Genomic DNA, 25053 nt, shown 5'->3' with positions numbered 1-25053 from the left:
CCCATAATTTCAATCATTGTGCAGTTTCAGCAGAGTTTAAGTTGGACCCTTTGTCACACAGAATGGTAACCATGCATTAAAAAATTCAGCTAATGCCAAGGCCTGTGATGTGTACACGATCATTCAAGGAATCCACATCAAAAACTATAAGTTGAACATAAATTGTTTGTGTATCTTGCCTATACAACATACAGAAAACAGCTGTGATCCAAAATATTTATTTATTTATTCACTCATTCATTCATTCATTCATTCATTCATTCATTCATTCATTTATGAATGTGAAAACATGCTTTTTGCAGCTTTAACTAATACAATAATTTGTCTGTAGGTTAAGCTGAATACTGATTTGTCCACTATTTAATGTATTTTCAACGCTGTTTTGTTTTTTTTTCCCACGGAAGATAGTTTTTAATAGTTAATAAGCAGGGCATGACACCGGTTCTGTGTAACCATGGCTTTATGATTTATTTTGGTTTAATTTTCTGTATTTAAGACAAAATGATAACATTTCTCTTTGTAATGGGTGATCAACTTTTTTATGAGCTCATAATATTTTGCCTTTTTTGCCGGAAATATTTATGCACAAGAACCTGTGACAGATAGGATGTTTTGTTTCTTTGTTTTGTTTTTATTTCCTTAATATGTGTTTGACTAAAATACATGCAATGTACAGTTAGGCGTAGAGAGCAACACTGAAGGAACATGCATTAATGCATTATATTCACATAACTGCAGTTGTGACATTGATTCATCTTCTCTATTTTAAATTCACTGTGCAAAGAACTGCTTTTTTTAAAAAAATATTGTGTGTCCAAACATATGATTGTGCAGTAATTTAGATTATTTGATTTTGAACAAAGGAAATATAATAATAGTTGTCTTCTGGCACCTCTCGACTTATGGGGAAAATACATTTTATTGAACACCTGAATTTTTTTCAGCATTTTTAAATGTGTGATTTATATTGTAAAGAGCATTTATTATGTTTTTCTTCATTCAAAATTCAGATGTATAAATGTCATTTAAAATATAAAAATGTACTTTCCCTTTGAAATTAATCATCATGAGCATGCATGATACCATCCCCAACATATCAATGTGTTTGGGGAAGAAAAAAAAGTCTTAAATATTTTCATCCTGAGTGGTGCATTTAAAGTAACTTGTTTTTGTTGTGACATGATTTTGGTGTGTAGTTTAGCATGCACATATTGGGTTGTTTTGTTAGTCTGAATGTCAGACTAAAATATTGTACAAAGTGTGTGTATGCAGTTGCATTAGTTTTGCTGACAGTTTGGACTAAACTGCAGCTGTGAAAAAAGTCAGAGTGAACCTTTTAGTTTTCTGTTATTTTTTGCAGCTTCAGCCCCAACAAGACTGTAATATTGTACTTACAATGCATTTTAGATCAGGAACATGATAAAAAGCTACATTCCTATTTGTAGGATCCCACTGAAACTCCATCAGCAGAGACACCACTGACATGTCTTTTCTTCATTCCATTACTGGGAGCTTGGTGCTTTCCACTGTCTGCTAGGAAATACAGCACATTCAAGCCGATAGAATCAAATTACTCGCTGTAACATCATCACAATTTAGGAACAATAGAGTTAAATGACAGAAAACCTAGCCAAATCTTAGACCTAAAGTAAATAGCTCACCATGTAAAGCATAAAATATATCATCTTGGGAGTACACATTACCACCAAAGATTGGCTGGAGGATTGGGAAGTGGGTTTTTGAAGATTAGAACAAATATTAATAGATTTTAAAATAAGTATAGTATATTCTGCATCTTTACTGCACTTGAAACAGACGTAAACTGTTTAAACCCTCTACTGACATTTAGTTTTGAAGAGTAACTTGACAAAAACAAATGGTGTAATATCCAAAGTTGTTTAAATCAATCCAACTGGACTTTAAGAAGGTTCCTTGAAGACGTTTCACCTCTCATCCAAGAGGCTTCTTCAGTTCTGGTGGTGGTTGATGTTGCCTCAGCTTATAACCCCTGTGAGGTGTGGTCAGTGTTGTTCACATTGCGACGACCATTGCCAAGGCCCACCTGGCTCCTCAACGATGGTCGTTGGGAGCCAGGGAGTGACACAAAGGGGGTCGTTGAAATGCGAGTTTCACCGAGCCCTCGTATGCTAATGGAGCCTCTTGGATGAGAGGTGAAACGTCTTCAAGGAACCTTCTTAAAGTCCAGTTGGATTGATTTAAACAACTTTGGATAACCATGACCTGGATGAATGAGAAACTACACGGACAAATGGTGTAATATTACAGAACTACACCCGATAACTGTATACCCTTCGATTGTTGGGAGTTTAAATAGAAAAAGATGTAGAGTACATATTTTAAATATGGGTGCATCCAGGCTAAAACAGGACAATAAATTGTTCTGCAGTGCAGGGTGAACCCTTTAGCTAGATAAAGCCAAGAATATTTCACATGAGGTTTTAGATATCATATGACGCCTGACACATAATACACAGGCAATTTTGATGTTACTGAAAATGTGGTATACTGCAGAGTTTATGCAAATCTGGATTGCCTTAGATGTTATAAATCAGAGTTTGGAAAACATTTCATTTTTTCACAGCTTCAGGATTTGATAGTTTAGATAAACGTTTTTTTTTTAATCAGTGCTGGTCTGGCAGTGACATATCACCAAGAATTGACTTTTCAAAGAATAAATCCCACTATAAGCCATTAACAGGCATTCAAATCGGACAACTCTTTTTTATGTTTAAAGAGGATAATGGTACATAAAGCTACAGAGATAGTAGATAAGCTGTAGACTTGGGGACAGAAGCTTGACTTTGGTCACCACTTAACTGTCCACAGTAGTGTGATTTTAAGGAAACTTTCTGTTTGTACACTAAGGGGAAATGGTATTTCTAATTATTCAAATCAACTTCACATGCACTGTTGCACCTGTATGTGAAGACAAGCAGGAATAGTTCTGTGCTATTGTACCTGGTAGAGAACTGCTTGGGCCTATGGGCATTGTAGGGAATGAAAGGAGTCCACATTATGCATACATAAAATCTGATTTCAAACCGGCATCAGACCTACCATGCAGCACATTAAATGCCAAATCACCAATGAAGAACTTTGGTAAATGGGCACTGCTGACCATGCAGGTCGTATTGGCAGTGCTGAACTTTGAGGGAATGGAAAGGCAAAGAGTCTAAAACACTATATAACACTATATATGCTGGATAAAAGCAAGATTGGTCTTATGAATTCTTGAATGACTACTGTGTCTTATACTAGTTAGATTGGTTTCTCAACATTTTCTGACATCACCAAGTTTCAAGAACCATATGTCAGCTTAATTTCACTGCATCACTTGTGATGTTTTATTAATGCAGCAGGTGTATGCTCTTGTTCTAGGTGTTGATAATCCAAAATACTGATCAAAGACCCTCCAATCTATCATCTCAGAGCATTACCTGATGTGCAGCACGAGAGTGTATGATAGCTTTGATAACATACATTACTTATTACTTCATCTTCTCATTGTAACAACACACTACAACACAAACTCATTTGCTTTGGTTATGCAGTGGCATTTTAAGCTGGAATACTGCACTGTAAAAAAAGAATAGTTGAGAAAACTTAAAATTTCAAGGCAACCTTTTGCAGCAAAATATTTGAATTGTCTCAACGATTTGCGAGTTCATTGTCCTAAGTCAAATTTCATTGTTGTACCAATTACATTTACATTGTTCCGTGAATCGTCACTACTCTTAATTCTTCATTTGACCAACATAAACTTGTTTATTAGCTGAATAGTGTGATTCACATAACTAGCAAAAGCTAATCAAGCCCACGATCATTTTTAGCTACAGTCAAATAAATAACTGCATTTTAATAAATACGTCGTTCTCAGTGGCATTTTCTCCATGCTTTATTTGTCCGGGTAAGGTCCACTGTGCATTCTATACAAATTGGAGATGAGGTAGAATTCTTTTCACCAAGACCAGCACAGATGAATAATGAATGACACTTGAACTTAAGTACAGCTACCAATATCAGAACTAGAATCTGTACAGGATCATTTTGAATATGGCAACACTGCCAAACATGAGAACACCTTTGCTCAAACACAAAAACATACCACCACAGGTATGATCCATTGTTGAAAACACAACTTAAAACTACAGTAGTCAAACATCAGTTCAAAACAACAGAAACAAATTGTCCATAGAGCCAATTGCACGGGCTTAAAGTAAGAGTTTGTTTTTCAGTGACCGCACACGCTGTGTGCAGTCAGAGCCCATTTCCATGAAGATGTGTTGAAATGTCTCAAAAGTATACTTCAGAGCCTTTGGGTAGGAGATGTTGAGAGCATAGAGAAGGCCAAAAAGATATGCCAGTGCGGAAGGAAGATCTGGGACGTCCTCCAGGACAATGGTTTCCTCCAAAACCACAGCAATGTTCTGCACCACTGCAGATGAAGTTGTTGCAACGCAGTCCTCTACAACAAAGAGTATGCCCACAGCCACTTCTTTGGTAGACTCATCCTCACGATCAGACTCCTGTAAAGACAGAGCAGTGTTAAAATATAACATGATGCCAAACAAATTAAACCACCATGTAGACATTTTAGACTTTCATTAAATGGCGGCTCATTGGTCACATTCTACCCACCAAGACTTCTGATCCAGCCTGCCAGGTATGAATGAATTAAATTCATGTGGAGAAGAAAAAATGAGTCATTGTAGTAATGATGTGTTGTATGTTTTTCTTCTTATAGTGAATAGAATAGAATAGCCCTAAAAACAAATTAAACTGGAGACATTTGTAGACTTTCAGTGACTCAAATATGTTGGTTGGACCAAAAAGGCTGAAAATGCATCATTTGTCAGATTATTATTAACGAGTTTCAAACACGACATTGCAGCTTTGTTTACACCAATCACACACTGTGTAATACAGTCAAAAAGAGTTCAATATTATATTTCTTACAAACCGCTTTCTTTTGCGGTTATATTTCTAGAATTTATGTTTATCATCAGTCCTGTGTTGTGCATTCATGTGTGTAAACTACACTCTCAGGGGCATTCATGAGCGTACCAGAAATTCAGGAATTTCTTCTAATCTGGCCAAAAAGGTTGTTTAGAGCAATAAAGTTTCTATTTTTTCTTATTTTAAATAATGTTTTGCAGGGTACACCTGTCAGATATTTCTTGTGTTTCCATCCTACTTTTGCAGTTAGTAATAATTATATGCAAAAATAATGATAATATTCCATTCATTTATATACTTTGGTGCATCTTTTTTTTTGCCATTTTATTCATTTTCTTGAATAGTTTTGTTAATTATTGTTCAAGAAGGAATTTTAAGGAGAAGATGGTGAAAACAAAAGTACAAATTTGAAACAATGAATTCTAATAGATTGTCATGTTTCTAATCAAAGGTTTGGGAACCACTGTACTTAAGTGTGGCACTAAAGCACTTCCACACTCATCTCACAAAATCAAAACGCTGCTCTTTTGTGATATGTAATACTTACTAGACATTGTTTGAAAAGTTCTTTGGGCTCGTCCCGAAGGAACACTGGAAGGCCTCGAAGTGCAGCATCCTTGCGATGTCTGACAATGTTGGAGGTCTATAAAAAATACAAAGATGCATTTAGATTTTTCAAAAAAAGTTTGCATACAGAATTTCACATAACCATCTAAAGTTAAACAAACTTATAACATTGTACCTCATCATCAAGTTTCTCCAAGAGATTTTCCATGTCCTTCCCAAAAGCTCCTTTTCGGGCGCGGTACAGCCGGAGGAGTTTCGGTGTGTACTCGTCCACTGCAGCTCTGAATATTCCCAGCAGTTCCTTGTTTGTTATGCGGAAAAACTCCTCACAGATCTGCCAAAACATGTTCAGGATATGTACACATCAGACCAATTACTAAGAATTCGAAATGATAAATTAACATTCACACATAAAAAAATGCATAGGGACACAAAATAGTAAACACTTACCTGTTCTTTAAAGAACAAAGCTGGCCATCTCGTCTGGATTTCCATCACCATGGGTTGTTCTTCTACTATCTCTCTTCTCCTTAGAGAGAAAGTTAAGTCCATCTTCTCCCTAATAAATGAATGATCAAATCGCGCCTTCTTGGAGGCTTCCACCAAGAGAAGTCTTTGCTCTTCAAGTGAGGCATCATCATGTTGTTCTGGATGTTCAGGAACATGGTTCACTTCTCCACGTTTAGCTCTTTTAAGGGTGTATTTAGTTACATCCCCATCTGCTTTTCGTTTTTTGTTAACTGACACTTCACTGCAACCTGCCTCTCGCAACTTTGCTCTGTAATTATTGAGCTTGTTCCGAATGCTAACCAGCCATCCTTCATAGCCTTTGCCTCTACCAGGCTCTTTGAGGCAAGGGTACTTGGCTATCAGAGCTAAAGCAATGGATTCGAGTTCATCGTGATCTGGATAGGCCTTGATGTCAAAAGCTGCTTGGGCAATTTTGTCCAGAATTTCAATCTTCATGTCTCTTGATACATCAATGCCTATTTTGTTGCTTTCATATGACTCGTTGCCCTTTCTTAATTTCAGTTCTACATCAAGAGACAGGGTGGGAATAGGAAATGGATCAGGCCACTCTGAGATGCTGCGCCAATACCTTGATAAAGGAGAAAGGCTGTTTGTCTGGTTTCCTGAAGAGTTCATGCTCACAGTGTCCACAGAAGATATGGAGCCAAGAGACTGGCTGTCATATTCTCCAGATTGAGATACTTTTGTCTACTTGATGTGTAGGATCGCACGGCCAGGGGGGAGCTCTGAAATCTCTGACAAATTGCAGAGTGCATTTTGGAATTCAGGGTCCTCAAACTGTAACACAAAGTCTCCCTGAAGTTGTAATTTTTCTTTGATAGCATCAATGAGGGCATCCACTGTCTCTGGAACATGAGACAGCTGAACTCACCGTGCCTCATCTTTTGAGATCACAACACGAAACAGTGCCTGTGAAACACAAAAGATAGTTTCATTAACTTGCAAAGCTCTATCACTACAATTATCAATTATGATATACAGTATTTCTAGAAAAATACTTACAGGGATGAGAATGACAAATGGAAAAAAACTCGGAAAATGTCTGCCGAACACCCCCCCCCCAAATGCGCGTTGCAATGCGCGTTGCAAAGCGCATTGCCGAAAGATGTCGGCGGCGGGATGGCCATCACGGCGGGCGGCCATCACAAGCCTCGGCTCGCGACGCGTCGGCCGGCCGGCCGCTTGCCTACCCCCCTACAATTTTCTCAACGGATTTACACGATTCACAAAAACTATACTTTCGGCGGAAAAAAACTAGGAATTCCGCGGATCCGCGGAAAATTCTCATCCCTGTACTTACCATTTTCTGTCTTTAATACAAACAAGCCCTCAGTGTCACCCAAAGCTTTCCTCTAACCGAATAAGCTGTCAAAGGATAATAATGATTTAAATCCTCAGCATCAAGAACAATAACTTCAGCATAGTCACTGTCTTCAACTTCAAATGACCTATAATGCTCCAAGTACCAGGCAGTAAGTCTTTTTGACAAGAAGGACACTTTACCAGAATAGACTACAACGCTCAATATCCTGAAAAATTCTGGCTGTCCAAAGCTATGTCCTGCCATGATAATCATGTTTTGAGCATATTCTGTTCCAAACAGCTGTACTTTACAGGAGATGGCGACTGTGTCAGCGTGTGGAAACTTTGTCAAAATAGCATTTCTGTGAGGAGAATCCAAAGATGACACCTGAGCAGCTTTAACCTTCTCAATGTTAAGATCAGATTTAAACAGACTCTGCCCATCCATATGGTAGGCCATCGACTGCTGATGTTTTGTTGCTAAGGAGAGCAGCAGATTCTTTGTATTACGCATATCACGGGCGACTTTTTTGAACAGACTCTGTTTAGATTCAAACCTCATTGTCCATAGGTCCACTAATGGCCCGAAACAGCGTATGAGTTCTGGGTAATGCTCAATAATATGATGTTTTGGTTTCAAAACAAAGTTAGGAAATGTTGCTTTAAGCAATGAGCGATGATCTGACAGCTTACATGCTAGGTAACATAATGCCTCCTCTGTGAATTTATCAGATACAACAATTTCAACTATCTCCTTCAGATCCATCAGAATTTCCCATGATGGTTCACCCACTGGAACAAAGCCACCAATCATGAGAGGAAGCAGCCGCAACAATGCCCAATTTTCATGTGCATTTCCCCCAATAGAACCTTTCGAAAAAGCAGCTTTAGGAATAATTTTAGGTTTGTTGACTTTGTCAGAGTATTTGTAAGGAAATGACCTGATGCCTACACTGCTTATTTATCAGTGGTTTAAATAAACTGGTACAGTGTAATACTACTCAAATGTTATATTTCAAAAGGGGATGTGCCAAATGTGCTACTGCATGTTTGCTCAGCTGCGTGCTGACATAATAGGAGAGAGAGTAAGAGACATGGAGCGAATTTATTACATGCAGTTAACCCAAATCCAGTATTGAGCATCAACCAGATGTTTTACCTAAACATTGCCGAAAAGAGTAAATAAAGTGCTTTTAATGGCGTTCACGCGCGCGAGACGCTGCCGAAGCGCGTGCACGCTGAAGTCGGTGCCGACAATAGAGTGTATACATATAAACTGTATATAGAGTGTATATATTTATTCTACGGTGCCGACAGCTGCATACATTAAAATACAAACGTTTGTGCTAGGTTACACGCGCGAGTAAAAAACGTGAATGAGACGCAAAAGTTGAGGGAGCAGGCCGGTAACTTAGCTAGTTTAGCTAGCATTTAGCTAGTAGCCAAGTAACCAAGTAGCCTATTTCCTCTAGCACATTTGGCAAAGCAGCAAACGCTTATCGTCAAGTCACTCGCTATTATTTAATACAATGCCTGTTGATTTGCAAGCAAAATACTTACTTTCATAAGCTTGGTTGAGGGTCTTCCTTTGAAATATGTCTTCTCTCCGTCTGAGTTGTTGTAAAGCAGGGAAAGAAGCATGAGGACTTGCCCCTGCTGTGTATTCTGGGAAACCCGGTTTTTTGCAACTTTGTTGTACCAACAACAAATTACATTTTCAGCTTATTTACAATTACAAATTTAGACATAATGAGGTGTACACAATTGGTCTGATGTGTATTTTCAAGTCAAGTATAGCTATTTTACTTTTCATGTTCAAACAAATCAGAATACCAACTCTGCTGAATAGACTGTAGTTTTCTTTTTTACAGTGTGCCTTATTAGGGGGAAATGTCTGGACCTTCTCCTGACATAGGCTTATGGGAGACACAAAAGTGTTTCTTGTAAACAAGATGATTTGATGATGAGTTTCATTCATGTACTGGAATATGTGTGTTCAGATCAAAGCAGAGAAAATATTGCTTTATTCAGATCTGATTGTCAAGAGAAATCAAGTTTTTGTTTTTAAAGGAAAGCAAGCATAGACGTAGTGAATGGGAGGGATTAGAGCAGCACTGGGCTGATTTTTCTGTGATATGTTGTTTTTGAGGAGTGTGGGGAAGAGAAGGTAAGAGAGTCTTGGATGTATAAGAATGTTTTTGTCAGCGAAATAATTGGCAGCAAATTTGAAACTAAAGTTAGGTCATTAATTTCATGAGACTAGTTAATTGGAAGTTAGGCTTCAGCTTGTCTGTGTAACAGGTGTTGACAATAATGTTTGTCACAAATGAAGGCCTTGTCTGTATATGGAAAGAGTATCATTTGTACGGTATCATGTCTATTAATTCTATCTAATGTACCATCAATGTTTTTGCCCCAACAGGACCATCTATTGTGACTTATATCTGAAACAGTAATGTAAATCTCTATTTTCTCTGTGCATAGGATTTTAACATCACTGTCTATTATCTAAGGGTTTCAAGGCATTTTGATAGCCTTTATCTGAAATTGTTCATGAGTGCATATTGAATAATAGACTTGATTGCTAAAATTAGCTATCTATTTGACTCTTGCATGTGATATACTGTATGTACTATTGGTTATTTTGCAAAACAGTTTTCTTCTCTTTGTGTTCTTCCTTATATGTTTCAAAGGAGATTAATTAAAATGTGGGTTATAATTTTACATCATATGTTTGTCAACTCTTGCCTTTGTTTTCAAGTTTTACAGCTCATTTTACAACCACCAAGAAATCATGATCACTATTCTTATACCATAATAAATGTATCTTCATTGCACTAGTCTCATCAAGTACAGTTTGACAATCACTGGGAAGAAAAGAGGGGCTTTCTCAGTTGCTTTAGTTGATCTACCCCCAGCACACAGTGTTCTTTTAGAGATGCTCTTACTCAAAAGTGTGAAACTTGGCTTGGCTCTCCTATGACCAAAATAGTCGTGATGGCTGACAGCTGCTGGCCTGCCTGGAGACTGCGGCACAACACTAAAGATTTCACAAGGTGGGGTGTCTACCCAGAAAGATTATATGACATTATTCTGATGAAGAATTATATAAGATTGTTCCAGTGTTGTGTGCTTAGACACTTACATCTGAGAATGTAAATGCTGGGCCATTTAAGAGTACTGATAGTTTAGTCCAATTTATGCTGACATAGCAAACTTCAGCAAGTTTTTGTGGAAGACAATCAATGGTGCATACTACTAAAGTATTTGAGGGAAACAAGATGAATGGTAGTTTCTAAATATTATTCAATTAAAAAATGTCAGTATGTTGTAAATTTGATGATTTGATTTTATTTATGACTGTGCCTGTCCAATTTGTGTGAGATATATTTTTTTGTTTAGCACTAGTTAATGTATTTTTAGTCAGTGAAGGGTTAGGATTCCACTGCATTTTAAGACATCCAGACATCTCTTAGATAGATAGATAGATAGATAGATAGATAGATAGATAGATAGATAGATAGATAGATAGATAGATAGATAGATAGATAGATAGATAGATAGATAGATAGATAGATAGATAGATAGATAGATAGAGACCTTTATTGATCCTGGGCAAATTAGCCTGACTCACCAGATGTAGGTTGCTGGTAAAAGTCTGCTAATGGCCAATAATCCTGGTCAGCATTCTTCCGCTTCCTATATCTGTGTACTACAATTTTGTTCATCACAGGAAACAAAAACAACAAGGTTCAGGCAGGTCACCTACCACACTGAAAATGAAATTCAAACTGAATGTTTCACTGATGTTAGCACTGTTGTCTTGCAGCTAGAAGATTGCCGGTTCACGTAGCGGCCTGGGTCTGGATGGGTTTTCACTGGGTACTCCGGCTTCTTCCCACAGTCTGGTGGGTGATTCTAAATTGTCCAGAGGTGTGAATGTGCATGTGATTGTGTCTCTGTGTACTCCTGTGATAGACTGGTGACCTGTCCAGGGTGTCTCTGGATTCACCCTAAGTCAGCATGGATAGACTCCAGTCCCCCACGACCCTAATGAGGATTACGTGGTATATAGATAATGGATGGATGGATGTTTTGCAGAGGATTTGGATTGTGCACTCAGGCAGCTCTGCTAATTTTTTGCAGTGGAATATCTATTTTAATCACAGTTCTAGTCCCACTGAATGCAAATGATCCACCACAACAATTCTATCTGTTGCTATTTTGAGGGAAGACTGAAGCCCTGCTTATGACAACTGTGATTGGTTTAGAGAAATACAAATATGCCCTAGCATTTTTTCCCCTATAGCAGAATGATAGTGAGGTGAAACCAGACCATTATGTTCTGCAGAATAGTCTGGCAAAGTGAGACTACTTGATGAATTAAAACCAGATTTTTGATAGCTTGAAAAATATATTGGTTTTCACTAGAGTAGCTACTGAAAGCCACAATCATGTTATAGTACTAGATTATTGAGAAATCATTCAATTCTGGATGAAATCTATCTTTTGCTGAAAAAGTCCTTGAAACGAAAAATATGTTTTAAATTGTTTTAACACGTTCTAGTGTTGTTTTAAATATGCTATAATAATAATACTCATAACTTTATTTATAGAGCACCTTTCAAAACAAAGTTACAAAGTGCTATACAAAACACAAATACAGTAATAAATTCCAAATATGCCATACAACAATAGATAATCAGTATGCAATACAAAATTACAAAAATACTGAACAGATAATGTGATATACAACCACACAGAGCAAGACAAATTTATTTAAACAGACTAGGACAAGGCCTGTGATGATAAAAGTGAGTCTTTAGAAGTAGTTTAAAAGACGACACCGAGTTTGCTTCTCTGATTTCCTTAGGGAGGGAGTTCCACAGCTGAGGAACCCAAACCGTAAAAGCCCAATCACTTTTAGACACAAGACAGGACTTTGGAACGATTAAGAGAGCCCTGGTAGAGGATCTCAGATGACGGTCAGGTACCTAGAGAGTTAACAAATCACAGATACAATCAGGAGCCTGACCATTCAGTGCTTTAAAAACAAGCTGTCTGTGTAGTTTCTCATTCATCCAGGTCATGGTTATCCAAAGTTGTTTAAATCAATCCAAGACATTCTTCTTCAGCACTGAAGAAGCCTCTTGGATGAGAGATGAAACGTCTTCAAGGAACCTTCTTAAAGTCCAGTTGGATTGATTTAAACAACTTTGGATTTAAAAACAAGCAATAAAAATTTAAAATTGATTCTAAAACTCATTGGTAGCCACTGAAGATCAGAGAGGAATGGGGTAATATGGGCACATCTTTTAATGTGTGTTAGAAGCCTGGCAGGAGTGTTTTGTACTAGCTGCAGCCTTTGGATGGTACACTTGCTGATGCCAGATTAAAGTGCATTACAATAGTCAAGTCTGAAAAAGACGAAGGCATGAATAACCGTTTTAAGTCTGCTGAGGAAAAGGTGAGATGTACCACACAAAGCTACAAATTTCTCTGTAAAAACCTGATTTTTAGATGAATCAGAAAGACGTCTTATTTTTATACATTCCTGAAATGGCAGATACTAGAACCCGGACACTATTTTATTTTATTTTCTACAGAGGCATTAATTTAAATCTTCAACAGATGAGATGTTAATTTCTCTCTACGAAACACAGCAATAACAAACCATCAGATGCTGAAATCCTACCAGAGAAATGATAAGTTCTGTTTTAAGAAAAAAATTTGAACTGAGCCATGTTGGTTTTTAAAAAAGCTGGCTTTTCAAATTGAGACAGATCAACTGCAACACTGCGGTCACTTGAGTGCCAAGAGACAACTCTGAATCAAAAATGACTCCTAGATTGCTAGCTTGTTTATGAACATCTGCGAGGGGACCCAGACTAGAGGAGAGGTTATTAATGCTGCTGGTGCAGGGCCCAGAGGAGGTGATTATTAACACCTCTTATTTGGAGTTGTTTAGCTGTAGGACATTTTTTGACATCCATTTCTTGATGTCCGCAAGGCAAGACAAAATCTGAGACAGAATATAGTTTTAAAAAGGATCCTAGGATTATGACTGTGTTTAGTAATGAATGCTGAAAAATAGATGTCCTGTGCATCTTTGACCATACATCGATAACCGCGCATCAACTCCTTTAGAGAAGCAAGAGAGACAATGAACTTGTCCTTTTTCCACTTACGTTCAGTTTTCCTATATTGTTTCTTTAAGATCCGAACATCTTCATTCAGCCATAGCAGAGAAGAAGGTTTTTGCTGTTTATATCTTACTGGAGTTATAGAGTCTAGAATACTTGTACAAGAACTGTTAAAACTGCTGACAAGTTTCTCCACAGAAATTCCATGTTGCCCACTGGTATGGGAGACTGTGTTTGGGTAAATAAAAGCATGACAGAAGCGAGGAGCAGAGAGGGCGTTTAGTGGGCGGGAACGAATCAGAGCTATGGGATTAGATCCAGGAGCTAGAACTGGATGCTGTGTCGTAGTTTCTCTTAGACCTCAAGGATGTGCAGATGTTGAATAAAACGTCCGTTGACACTGTTGCTTTTACATAATATGATTTTATTATATAATAAAGACAGCATCTGTTCAGGCGCCATGGAGACTTCAGAGCCAATGTGAAAATCCCACTTGAACAAAGGGCTGGTGGTCATTTTATACCCTTTGGTGACGTATGAGGTCACAACATCTAGTCTCTCTTAGAAAACTTGGTAAAAACAGGATACAGGATACCCCCTGTCAACCAGACCCCTCAATTCTATAGGGCCATCCATCAATATCTGGACGGGGGACCCCTGCATAAACATTCCCTCAGCCTGTTTACGCAGGGAAAGAGGAAACGTATGTTTTCCCACAAGTTGCTGGTCAGCTAATAGAACAGACAGAACAGGTTCCATTCTAATAACTTATCAACTAATACATGTCTCAGATCAGATACTACAGCTGGAATAGCACTGCATTGTGATCTGAAACAACAAACTCAAACAAGTTTGCATCATTCACACAGAGACCATGGGAGATCATAAGATTAACTGTGTGTCCCTTGTCATGGCTGGGCTGCTTTACATGTTGCATCAAATTGAAGGAACCTAAAAGTTGCACAAAATCTGAAACAAATGAAGTGGAGAAGGGGAAACAAACATGGATATTGAAATCACCAAGAATGAGAATTCTGTTGTAAGTGATCATAGTAATAGACAGAAGGTTACAAAATTCCTGAATAAAGCTGGAAGTAAGCTTTGGAAGTCTGTAAATTACAACACATAAAATGGGCAAATTGGTCTATATTACGGTTCTCAAAGGTGGATAAACAGCCAAGTGAGACTGGACAACAGGTGAAAACCTTCCTGTGTATAACCACAACCCCCCACCGCAGCCTGTTATTTAAGGCTGATGAAAGAAATAATCTGGGGGAGAAGCCTCAATAAGAGGGGCCAAATAATTGAGATTTAACCAAGACTCTGTAACAGCAAAAAAGTTCACATTGTTGCTAAAAATAAAATTCTGACAGATAAAAGATTTGTTGCCAAGGGATCGCTGGAGCAGGAGAGTGCTTCTGCTCCAGTGAAAGTTCAGCAAGAGGAGAGAAAAAGTTGGTGAGTGGGGTATCATTATCACCTATGTTAAATGGGTCATAAAGGGTAAGAGAGACCATTTTATTACTTTTGACAGCAGATGACCAGGATTTGGGGTGAAGTGAAGTCAGGTCTGAAGCCGGTGACTGGTGTCTGTCCGCGGGCTCCAGACATGCCAGTCGAACACAGCTCTGTCTGCCATCGGCAAAGCTCACCAATGAGTAGCTCGAGTGAACATAACTTGGTTTTCAACTCATCCACCTCTGCTGTCAGGGCCATCAACAAGGTGTTGAGGGCTCTGGAGAGTTAGACCAGGCTTGCTTTTCTTTTTGAAGAAGTCTGTGTCTGACTACTGCTGTTAGCTCACATGTTTCGGTCTCCGTCCAACTGGTAAGCTACCTAGCTTGATGAGCTAATGACTCTGGTTCCGCTGCCGGTTCCTCTCACTTGTCTTTTTTTAATTCTTTATTTTACCAGGTAAAATCAGTTGAGAACAATGTCTCATTTACATTGATGACCTGGCAAGAGGTCCCAGCAGGAAGAAAGATAAAGAGGTACTTGTGCAGTTTTTGATAACTTGCACTCTTTGTCACAGCTCATTACATCCAGAGGTTAATACTGACATCTTTAGATCATCAGCGAAGATGAGACTGTCCTCAGCTATCACAGTGTGCTTTCGTATGTTATCAGTCATCCATCCCTGGATGGCTTCAGAGTAGCTTGGTGGTTAGCACTGTCATGTCACAGTTAGAAGATCCCTGGTTTGCGTCCCGACCTGGGCCTGGGATCATTTCACTGGGTGTTCCAGCGTCCTCATACAGTCCAAAAACATGCCGAGGTTAACTGGTGATTCTAAATTGTCTGTAGGTGTGAATGTGAATGTGCTTGTTTATCTCTCTATGTAGCCCTGTTGTGGCGAGCAGAGGGGTTGAGATAGACTAGGGTGCTACAACTACTGGATGTAGACACCAGCCAAACAACGCCACCCTGGGACTTTCACCCAGGGAATTGTAACCACTAAGAACGAGAAGGCAACTCAGGTTTGTCCTACTGATGAGGCAGGAGACGTGATTCCAGTGAAGGCAAAACAATACAAAATTTATTTAACAGTAGCAAAAATACTCACTTTAAAACCAATTTTTAAAAAAACAACCATTCACACAGGATTGTTACATGAAGGGTTTTGGGGACTATTCAGAGCTGGGGGCTCTCTGGTGGAGGTTTGGGCCAACGGGCGTCACAGGGGAGCCCAGGAGAAATCACCCTACTCACACGTGAACATGCACACACCCACACATACCTGAGTGAAGAAATAAAAAAAAAACAACCAGGGGATGAGCAGCAGGAAGGGGTTCCCCCCACCCGAAGACACCAGTCCCCACCACGGGAGGCCTACAGCTTCTGCAAAGCACAAGGGAAGGGAACGTTCATTAACAGAGTTATCTTTAAATCAATTACCAATTTAAACAAAATGATTACAAACACTGGACAAAACTACTTAACGCAAACAAAAGGAAAGAAAACAATTTATTAAAACTGAAACATTCAAGTAAATAATAAACAAAAAAATACTAACATACTTAAGCAAAATCGACTGATAATACAAAAACGATTAATCAAGGGCAGTCACGTGACAAACAAATCATAAATCACATGAAGAAAATAGTACCTAACAGAAACAAATGGTCACGTGACAGTGTAACTGCCTTAAATACTCTCAAAAAAAACAGGGACAAGAAAAAAGAAATTAAACCCTGCTTTCACACATACACACAACACGTTAAAATAGCGGCCGGTAGGACATAGTCAGCGGCAACAGATGTGAACTGAGGCAGCCCAGTACCCGCAGCACCCACACAAAAGCAGATAACAAAACCTCAGAAGACAAAGCAGACCGGCGGCTGCAGCAAAGCAGTACAAACGGAGGCAAAGCAGCAGCGTCTCCTGCGTCTGTGACCCGGTGTAGCCGGCACAGCTCCAGATAAGTGTTGGCCACGCCAAGCGGTGACTCGGTCCAGAAAAAGGGAACAGGAAGCAACCAGCGGCCACAGTTACAGCCTATAATGACAAGCTGTTATACGCATGCAACATAAACACATTACATGATAGCAAGCAGAGAGGACCTACCAGTAACGGCCCGCAAGTGGCTCACGGCTCGGACTGGACACAACAGCCTGCGAGTGGCTCACCTCTCAGGCTACGGATGCGCCACGGTGACTCTACGAGGATAATAATGGGCTACTATAACCACAACGCACGAAAACAGCCTTAAACCGAGGGCAAACAATGTAGCAATTGCTACCATACCTGTAGGCAAAACTTAAACAGGAAGTGAGGCGAACGGAGAGCGGGGCGTGCCCCTGATGTCAAAGCAAGAGCCCAGCCTTATAGTGCATCCTCCTGCCATGATTGGTTAAAGCAAGTCACGGTCATTATGTCACAGGAGCAAAACACCAGCCAACCCAAAGCGAGGATGCAGTACCCCTTCATTCTGCTACACTGTGATAGACTGGTGACCTGTCCAGGGTGTCCCCTGCTGTCACTGGAAGTCAGCCCCTCGCTTCCCTAATGAGGATTAAGGGGTGTACAGATAATGAATGAATGGATGGATAGTTCATCCATCCCATCCATCCATCCATTGTCTTCCGCTTATCCAGGTTCGGGTTGCAGAGGCAGCAGATGAAGCAGGTCATTCCAGATGTCCCTCCCCACAGCAACGCTTTCTAGCTCTTCCTGGGGGATCCGGAGGCGTTCCCAGGCCAGACGAGATATATAATCCCTCCAGCGAATTCTGGGTCTGCCCCGGGGTCTCCTCCCAGGCAGATGTGTTTGGAAAACCTCCTAAGAAAGCCTCCCCGGATCCAAATCAGATGGCCAAACCACCTCAACTGGCTTCTTTGGACGCAAAGGAGCAGTGCCTCCGGGTGTCTGAGCTTCTCACCCTATCTCTAAGGCTGAGCCCAGCCACCCTGCAGCGGAAGCTCATTTCAGTCACTTGTATCTGCGATCTTGTTCTTTCGGTCACTACCCAGAGCTCATGACCATAGGTGAGGATTGGGACGTAGATGGACTGGTAAATTGAGAGGTTCGCATTGCGACTCAGCTCCCTCTTCACTACGACGGTTCAATACAACACCTGCATTACTGTTGATGCCGCACCAATCCACTTGTCCATCTCATGCTCAATTTTCCCATCACTCATGAACACAATTCTGAGATACTTGAACTCCTTTGCTTGGGGAAGCAACTCCCCCCCAACCCAGAGATTGCAGTTCACCAGTTTCCAGCAAAGAACCATGGCCTTGGACTTAGAGGCGCTGATCCACATCCCCACTGCTTCACACTCGGCTGCAAATTGCTCCAGTGCGTGCTGAAGATCACGGTCTGATGAAGCCAACAGAACCACATCATCTGCAAAAAGCAGAGATGCGAGCCTGAGGTCCCCAAACCGGATACCCTCCTCACCCCAGCTGCGCCGTGAGATCCTGTCCATGAACACCACAAACAAGATCAGAGACAAGGGGAAGCCCTGGCGGAGTCCAACACCCACCGGAAACATGTCTGACTTTGTGCCGAGTACGCGGACACAGTTCTCACTTTGGTTGTACAGGGACCGAATGGCTTGTATCAGTGAGCCTGGTACCCCATATTCCCGCAGTACCCTCCACAGAGCCCTTCAGGGGACACTGTCACAGGCCTTCTACAGATCCACAAAACACATGTGAACTGGCAGGTCAAACTCCCAGGATCCCCTCAGCAGTGCCGCAAGAGGCTGAGAAGTGTGATACCCCAGTAACTGGAACACACTCTCCAGTTCCCCTTTTTGAAAATGGGGACTACTTGCCACTCCACAGGCACTGTACACAATACCCACACGACATTGTAGAAACATGTCAGCCAAGACAGTCCAACAATGTCCAGAGCCTTCAGCATCTCAGGGCAGATCTCGTCCACACCGGGCGCCTTGCCACCGAGGAGCTTCTTAGCTTCTTTGGCTACCTTTAGGTTGCCGCCACAACAGGCACTAGTGACCTTCAGGCCACAGCTCCTAACACACACCTCTGCAATGGAGGCTTTGAACATGGCCCAGTCAGATTCCATGTCCCCAACCTCCCCTGAGATGCAGGAGAAACTCTTTTGGAGGTGGGAGTTGAAAACCCCACAGACAGGGGCCTCCGCCAGACATTCCCAGTTCACCCTCACTACACGTTTGGGTTTACCAGGTCTGTCCAGCAGCCTTCTCTGCGATCGGATCAAACTTACCACCATGTGATGATCAGTTGACAGCTTTGCACTTCTCTTTACCCGAGTGTCCAAGACACACGGCCGCAGGTCTGATGATATGACTATGAAGTCGATCATCGACCTTTGGCCTAAGGTGCTCTTGTACCAGGTACACTTATGAGCCACGTTTTGGTCGAACATGGTGTTTGTTATAGCCAGTCCATAACTAGCACAGAAGTCCAATAACAAAACACCACTCGGGCTCAGATCAGGCAAGCCATTCCTCCCAATCACCTCTCTCCATGTTTCTCCATCATTGCCCACGTGAGCGTTGAAGTCCCCCAGGTGAACTATGAAGTCCCCAGGCGGTAACCCTTCCAGGACACCACCTAGAGACTCCAAGAAGGCCGAATACTCTGAACTGCTGTTCAGTGCATAAACACAAATGACAGTTTTCCCCTCTGCAAAACAAAGTAGCAGAGAGGCAACCCTCTCATTCTCTGGGGAGAACTCCAACAAAGCTGCACTCAGCTGGGGGCTCATGAGTATCCCCACACCCACCCGGTGCCTCTCACCCAGGGCAATTCTGGAAAAGGAGAGAGTCCAACCCCTCTCCAGGATTCTGGTTCCGGAACCCTTGCTGTGCATGGAGGTGAGCCGGTATCGCTCACCTCCCACACCAGCTCAGGATCCTTCCCTGCCAGTGAGATCTACACCACCAAGGGGCGGTGTGCCTAGATGCCCACTTCTGCCTACTGCCCGGTGGGCATAGCACCTGACCCTGATTTCCTGCCTGGTGAATGGTGGGCCCACCGGGCGACAACCCCATGTTCCTTTTTTGGGCGGTGCTCTCTGGGGAACTCCTCCCCCCAGACCTGGCTCCAAGGAGAGGCCCCAGTTTCCCTGATCCGGGTGAGGTGGCGACTTTCCTTTTCATGGATAGTTCAAAAAAAACAAAAATATACATACACACTATTTCAACCTTTTCACATCCTGCTCATCTTCATCCCTTCATCCCTGTCAGTAGTGAATCCCAGCCATCACTTGCCATTGTATACTCAAAAGCTTTGAAATTTGAATCGCAAAGGTCTTCATATTATACTAAGAAAAATATGAGGTTGACCAGATTAATTCTCTGGGAGATGTTCCTTGAAGTACAACATCTGTAATTGGAAAAAAATGCACCAAAGTTGCACAATAAAATCATAATGACTGACTTCCTTGTAGGTTTACTGTTTGGCTCTAGGAGGCTTTTTTGTCAGTCTTGGAATGTTACATGTGGCTATGTAATTTTGTACATGAAGGTGAAATGAGGGTTACCCCATTAAAATTTCATGGGGGGTGCTGTTAAACCCTTTTGTCACACCCACACAGTGGACACATAAGCTGACACATTTTCACCACTTTTTATACAAGTGCAAAGTATGTACAGTTTAATGAGGGTCCTTACACTGGTTGGTGCTGTGGGGCCTTAATGGTGCTTTTGCCCAGTGTGCAAAAAGCAAAGCACTGACCCACAAAGTGCTTGGAAAAATCAGAAGTTAAACTCTTTCGTGTCTGCTTATCAACCATTTTAGGTGTACTCTGCAGATCAGTCTGTCCTGGCAGAAGAAAAGGGCGAATTTGGTCCATGTTCTACATTTCGAAGAGGTACAATATTTCAGTGTGAGAATTGCCACAGTCAAAGAGCATTTCTTTAGGCTGCCACCAGTATTTGAACAAGAGGCAAAGCCAAACCGCAACGATCTCCCAGGTCAGCGTCTTTCTGCTATGGAAGAACACACATGGTAAGATTTGCATTGATTTTTACCAACCAAAGAGCGAGTTGCCAGATTTGACCGTGGCCTCTGGTCAGCAAAGAAAATATGAAGATTTAATTGTTTTGCATTATAAAACTTTGTAAGTATTTCCATTGTGTTAATTTCAAATATATTTTTCTCTTTTAAAGCTGTCACCCAGATGATATTCTTATCATTTTTTGTGCAATGCTGAATTAACAATTTCTTTTTATTTCATTTTTAAAAAAAATCTCTGAATTAAGCTATTCAAATCTATCTTTACAAAGATATAAAGAATAATCGACAAAAACAACAAAGGCCTGGTTGATTACTCAGTGTTAGATGGCATGGCTAAATAGTTCAGTGGTAACTCATTTGTTGTTCAGTGTAACTTAGGCAAAAGGGTATTGTTTATCAAATATTTCAACAAAGCAATTTTTTTTGAAAGACTGAAGCAAGGACAAACCAAACAGTACGAACAAGTTTGCCCAACAATGATTTTTCGCTTTTTGATCCTTTGAGTTGATTTATCATTCAACAGTACATTCATGCATAAAAACAACAAATTTGTTTTTTGTCACATTGCAATGGTTTGTAATCCTTCTTGAAACACCTGAAACCTGCTGTAATGTGACAAACTCATCAGTAGTGGCACTTCAGTGAACTAAAAGTTTTAGGCAGACTCCTTTCTAGCTTGCAAAAAAAAAATAAAATAAAAAATATTAGTGCAACATTTTGGTGCTAAACCTGCTTCAGGTAAATGCTTTGGTCCAATGAGAGAGAGACCATGTTAAATAGGGAGTGGCTCTTATTCCACTGCCAATCAACATACTCCACATGCCATAAGGAAATTTGATATGTAAAACATTTGACCAGATGACAATTTTCAATAGTATATAGAATATCACATTTAAGATACTTATTTTCTTTTGGATATGGTCGTCCTTCTCCAATGCATCTGCCTCATGAAATAGATGTGCAAGGAGTTCCTTTGCTTTAATCACTATTTCTGGTTTATGCCATTTGCTCTGTTGTCCATTCTTTGTATCCAACCACGACTTACATTTGATTCCTTGGAAGAACTGTATGATTTCTCTGATTCAGTTACACATAGACACCATAATCAACTGAAACTTGGACATTGGAGATTCAGTGAATGAGCCTGACCGCTGATCAAATCTGAGGTGGCCGTGCAGGTGGCCAAGCTCACATCAGTGTGGAAGGAAATGGGGAAGTCAACAATTGCTTAAATCACAAACAGCTAGTTTTCAGGTTTCATTAATTAAAGCAATGGATAAAACCATCATGAGTGGTCAAATGAAAAGCAGCAACAACAAAACATGTCAGCAATGCTAGGACATCATCGATAAATTCATTCAGTTTCAATTCAGTTTAATTTCAAAAAACATTATTCGTCCCCTGAGAGAAATTCAAACCATGCAGTTTTAAGCAGAATGATAGCAACAACTATAATAGTATGAGCAGCCATGTGGTGGTTAGAATATTAGAAAATTAGGTTAAAAATAGAACTTGCTGAGATGAAAATAAAGTAGAAAATCATATTGACAATGTGCATAAGGTGCCATTATGATGAAGAAGTGCAAGGTGATTTTACATGAATTAGCAGCATGGTTAAATAAGGAACAGATGCACTGTATTTAGGTGTGTGTGTAATTTAAGTTGCAGGATGCTTGAACATAAATTATTTCCAAGGAGAAACGTTGTGGGGAAGATGGCGAAAAACATGCTGAAAAGAGAGAATTTCGTGTTTATTATAGTCGTCTGTTGGCTCCATACACCAGTCCAGTAGGTGGCGAAAATGTTTCTTTCAGCTGGTTTGACAACCGTCAAAAGAAGGCTACAACCCAGACTGTTCTATACTCAAAACATCAACTGAGAGACTGGTTCGTTTTTCACAAACACGGATTTGATCCGTAAACTGTTGAACATGTCCAGACTTCAGCGTTCATCTGTCAGCGGCTAACTGCGACAGTGGAGGAGGTAATTGGGCACTTCGAGAGAACTTTAACCGAGTACGAAGACGAGACTGAGTGCCGCCATTGCAAGCTGCTGGCTACGGTCTCAGATCCTCAGGAAACGAAGCAAAAAATAGGTTTGTTTTATAGCACATGTATTGTAACAGGTAAATAAACTGTCTATGCACTGCCTTTTAGTTTCAGCAAACGCCCCTCCCGCCGAAGTGTTGTAAATGAAAACATTTACCAGATATGCTCTGGTATATGCTTTTAATGCTGTGAAAGAGTGACTTCAGTCCCTTTCAGACATACAGTCCTTTCTGTTAATCTGATGTCGGTGTCAGTCACAGGCTCGGTTTAATTTCAGCTGAACTACAAAGTGAAATGAGTGAGTATCCGCTGACCTTAACCCTTATCGTTTACTTTCGTTGACTCAGGTTTCTGATATCATGAAGCTGTCTAAATTTTAACCAGGATCGTCATAATTAATGAGACAGCATGATTTACTTCAGAGCTTCAGATCAAAACCTGCTATTATGAATAAGATTGCCACCCGTTTCGTAAAATATAGAATTGTCCCGTTTTTACACTAAACGTTGTACTGTTGAATCAGTGCTGATGCGTTTTTTCCCGTATGTCCAAGATACCTTGAACGCAGCATCATTCCAACCATTCAGACTTTTAGGGCCAGTACCTGCTAACTACTGACAGCGGTCGTTATAACCTGATTATTTACCTTTTCATAACATTTGCAATAAGCCCACTTGATGATTTCCAATTATGTTTTTACAGTTGTGCTTTACTTACTCCCAAACCCATTTAACACCACCAAGCCGAGACCTATTGTGAGATTACCAAATTCATCCTCCACATCACCATGAAAAATGTGGCTCCTTCACTCTTTACACACCAAATCCAAGAACTCTGTATTATGTTTTGAATGTGCAACACAACGTTTTTACTTTGTAAAGTACAGATAGCAAAACTGTTAATGTCGGAGCTTATCTATCCTCCGGTATTTACAAATTTTCACACCAGGGGTCGGTAACTATCCCTAGTAGTGAGGCACTCAGTTGTATTTGGGGAACATGGACAGAGAGATCAGTCTTGCCTGAAACATATTTCATTTGACTACTGAGATGTCAACCCACAAACCGACTGCATCGTCTGCCAGAGTGTGTACCAGTGGTGTGAAATGTGCAGTTTCACATACACCAGGAGCCACACAGCAAAGACTTCCCATTTCCTGATGTTAAAGATTGCTAATTTCACTTAAGACTATTAATGTCAATCTCACTGTCCAAGTCAGAGGAAATGTCAGAAGATCACTTAAGTCAATAATTCACCCTCTGAGCACCATTATTATCTAAACCAGTTATCACAGCAGTCTATCCAGTACATAGAGAAATTGTACTAGTAATAGCAATACTGAGACGATTTCTTCTTAGGTATTTTAATGCGAATGACAAGATATGTACGTGTATTTTTATTTGGTGCATGCCAAGTGCGAACATAAATAATGTGCTGAGGTTTAAGTTGCATTCAATTTGATTGTATGTCTGTATTACAATGTATTTTCTGCAGAAGTCCAACAGTTGGTGATTAAAGATGAGGTCTCTTCTGAGCAGCAGCAGTGGGCTTGCAGCCTGAATCAGGAAGACCCAGTCCACCAACAGATTAAAGCTGAAGAACAGGATTTCTGGCCCCATCTGGAGCATGAGCAGCTACAAAGACTGTCTGAGGAGGAGGTCACCAATGTCCCTTTCACAACTGACTCTGTGACAAATACACATGCTGAAGAGGAAGCGCAGTCCTCACAGCTTCATCAAAGACAGATGGAGGAGAACAGAGAGGCAGAGTCTCCGGGCAGTAGCTCAACCCAGCAGTTTAAGACAGAGGACTGTGGAGGATCACAACCAGGCAGGTTCTTAGTGTCTGGTTTTCAGTATCTGTCAGGATCTAATGATCATGGTAATGATTTAAAGGAGATAAGGAAACCTCAGACAGATTTAAATATTATTAAAACTAAAGTTTCTGTAAATGATATGGAGGGTAAGAAAATGTTTAGCTGCTCCAAATGTGGTAAGCGATTTAGCCAGAAGCACCATCTCCAAACAC

The 25053-nt window shown here is 40.5% G+C and overlaps 1 protein-coding gene and 1 long non-coding RNA gene across 3 annotated transcripts; one reads left to right on the top strand and one right to left on the bottom strand.

Annotated features, from left to right (window-relative positions):
- Positions 1-3898: 3898 nt before the first annotated feature.
- LOC118470478 (uncharacterized) lies at positions 3899-9134 on the bottom strand. Of its 2 annotated transcripts, none has more exons than XM_055014479.1 (5): positions 7376-9134; positions 5995-6984; positions 5720-5878; positions 5525-5620; positions 3899-4547 (listed from the first exon to the last, which is right to left on the bottom strand). In XM_055014479.1, the coding sequence occupies exons 2-5, from the start codon at positions 6688-6690 to the stop codon at positions 4233-4235; spliced, it is 1266 nt and encodes a 421-aa protein (XP_054870454.1). In that variant the 5' UTR covers positions 6691-6984; positions 7376-9134; the 3' UTR covers positions 3899-4232. The 2 variants fall into 2 exon arrangements, with proteins under 2 accessions (XP_054870454.1, XP_035805347.2); XM_035949454.2 differs by having other exon boundaries at positions 8938-9053.
- Positions 9135-12356: 3222 nt separating this feature from the next.
- Positions 12357-24979, top strand: LOC129349832 (uncharacterized). The gene is made up of 2 exons (XR_008602985.1): positions 12357-23072; positions 24520-24979. It is a non-coding gene; the product is annotated as an uncharacterized LOC129349832 (long non-coding RNA).
- Positions 24980-25053: the final 74 nt, after the last annotated feature.

The sequence above is a fragment of the Amphiprion ocellaris genome, chromosome 10 (assembly GCF_022539595.1).
Source record: "Amphiprion ocellaris isolate individual 3 ecotype Okinawa chromosome 10, ASM2253959v1, whole genome shotgun sequence".
In the NCBI taxonomy this organism is placed as follows: domain Eukaryota; kingdom Metazoa; phylum Chordata; class Actinopteri; family Pomacentridae; genus Amphiprion; species Amphiprion ocellaris.
The sequence above is the reverse complement of the archived record's forward strand: the minus strand, read 5'-3'. Positions and strand labels throughout refer to the sequence as shown.

Coding starts and splice junctions, on each gene's coding strand:
- LOC118470478 (XM_055014479.1), bottom strand. CDS start 6,690: ATGAACTCTTCAGGAAACCAGACAAACAGCCTTTCTCCTTTATCAAGG. Junction 5,879..5,994: donor CTTTGTTCTTTAAAGAACAG/GTAAGTGTTTAC, acceptor ATGTTTTGGCAG/ATCTGTGAGGAGTTTTTCCG. Junction 5,621..5,719: donor TGGAGAAACTTGATGATGAG/GTACAATGTTAT, acceptor TATTTTTTATAG/ACCTCCAACATTGTCAGACA.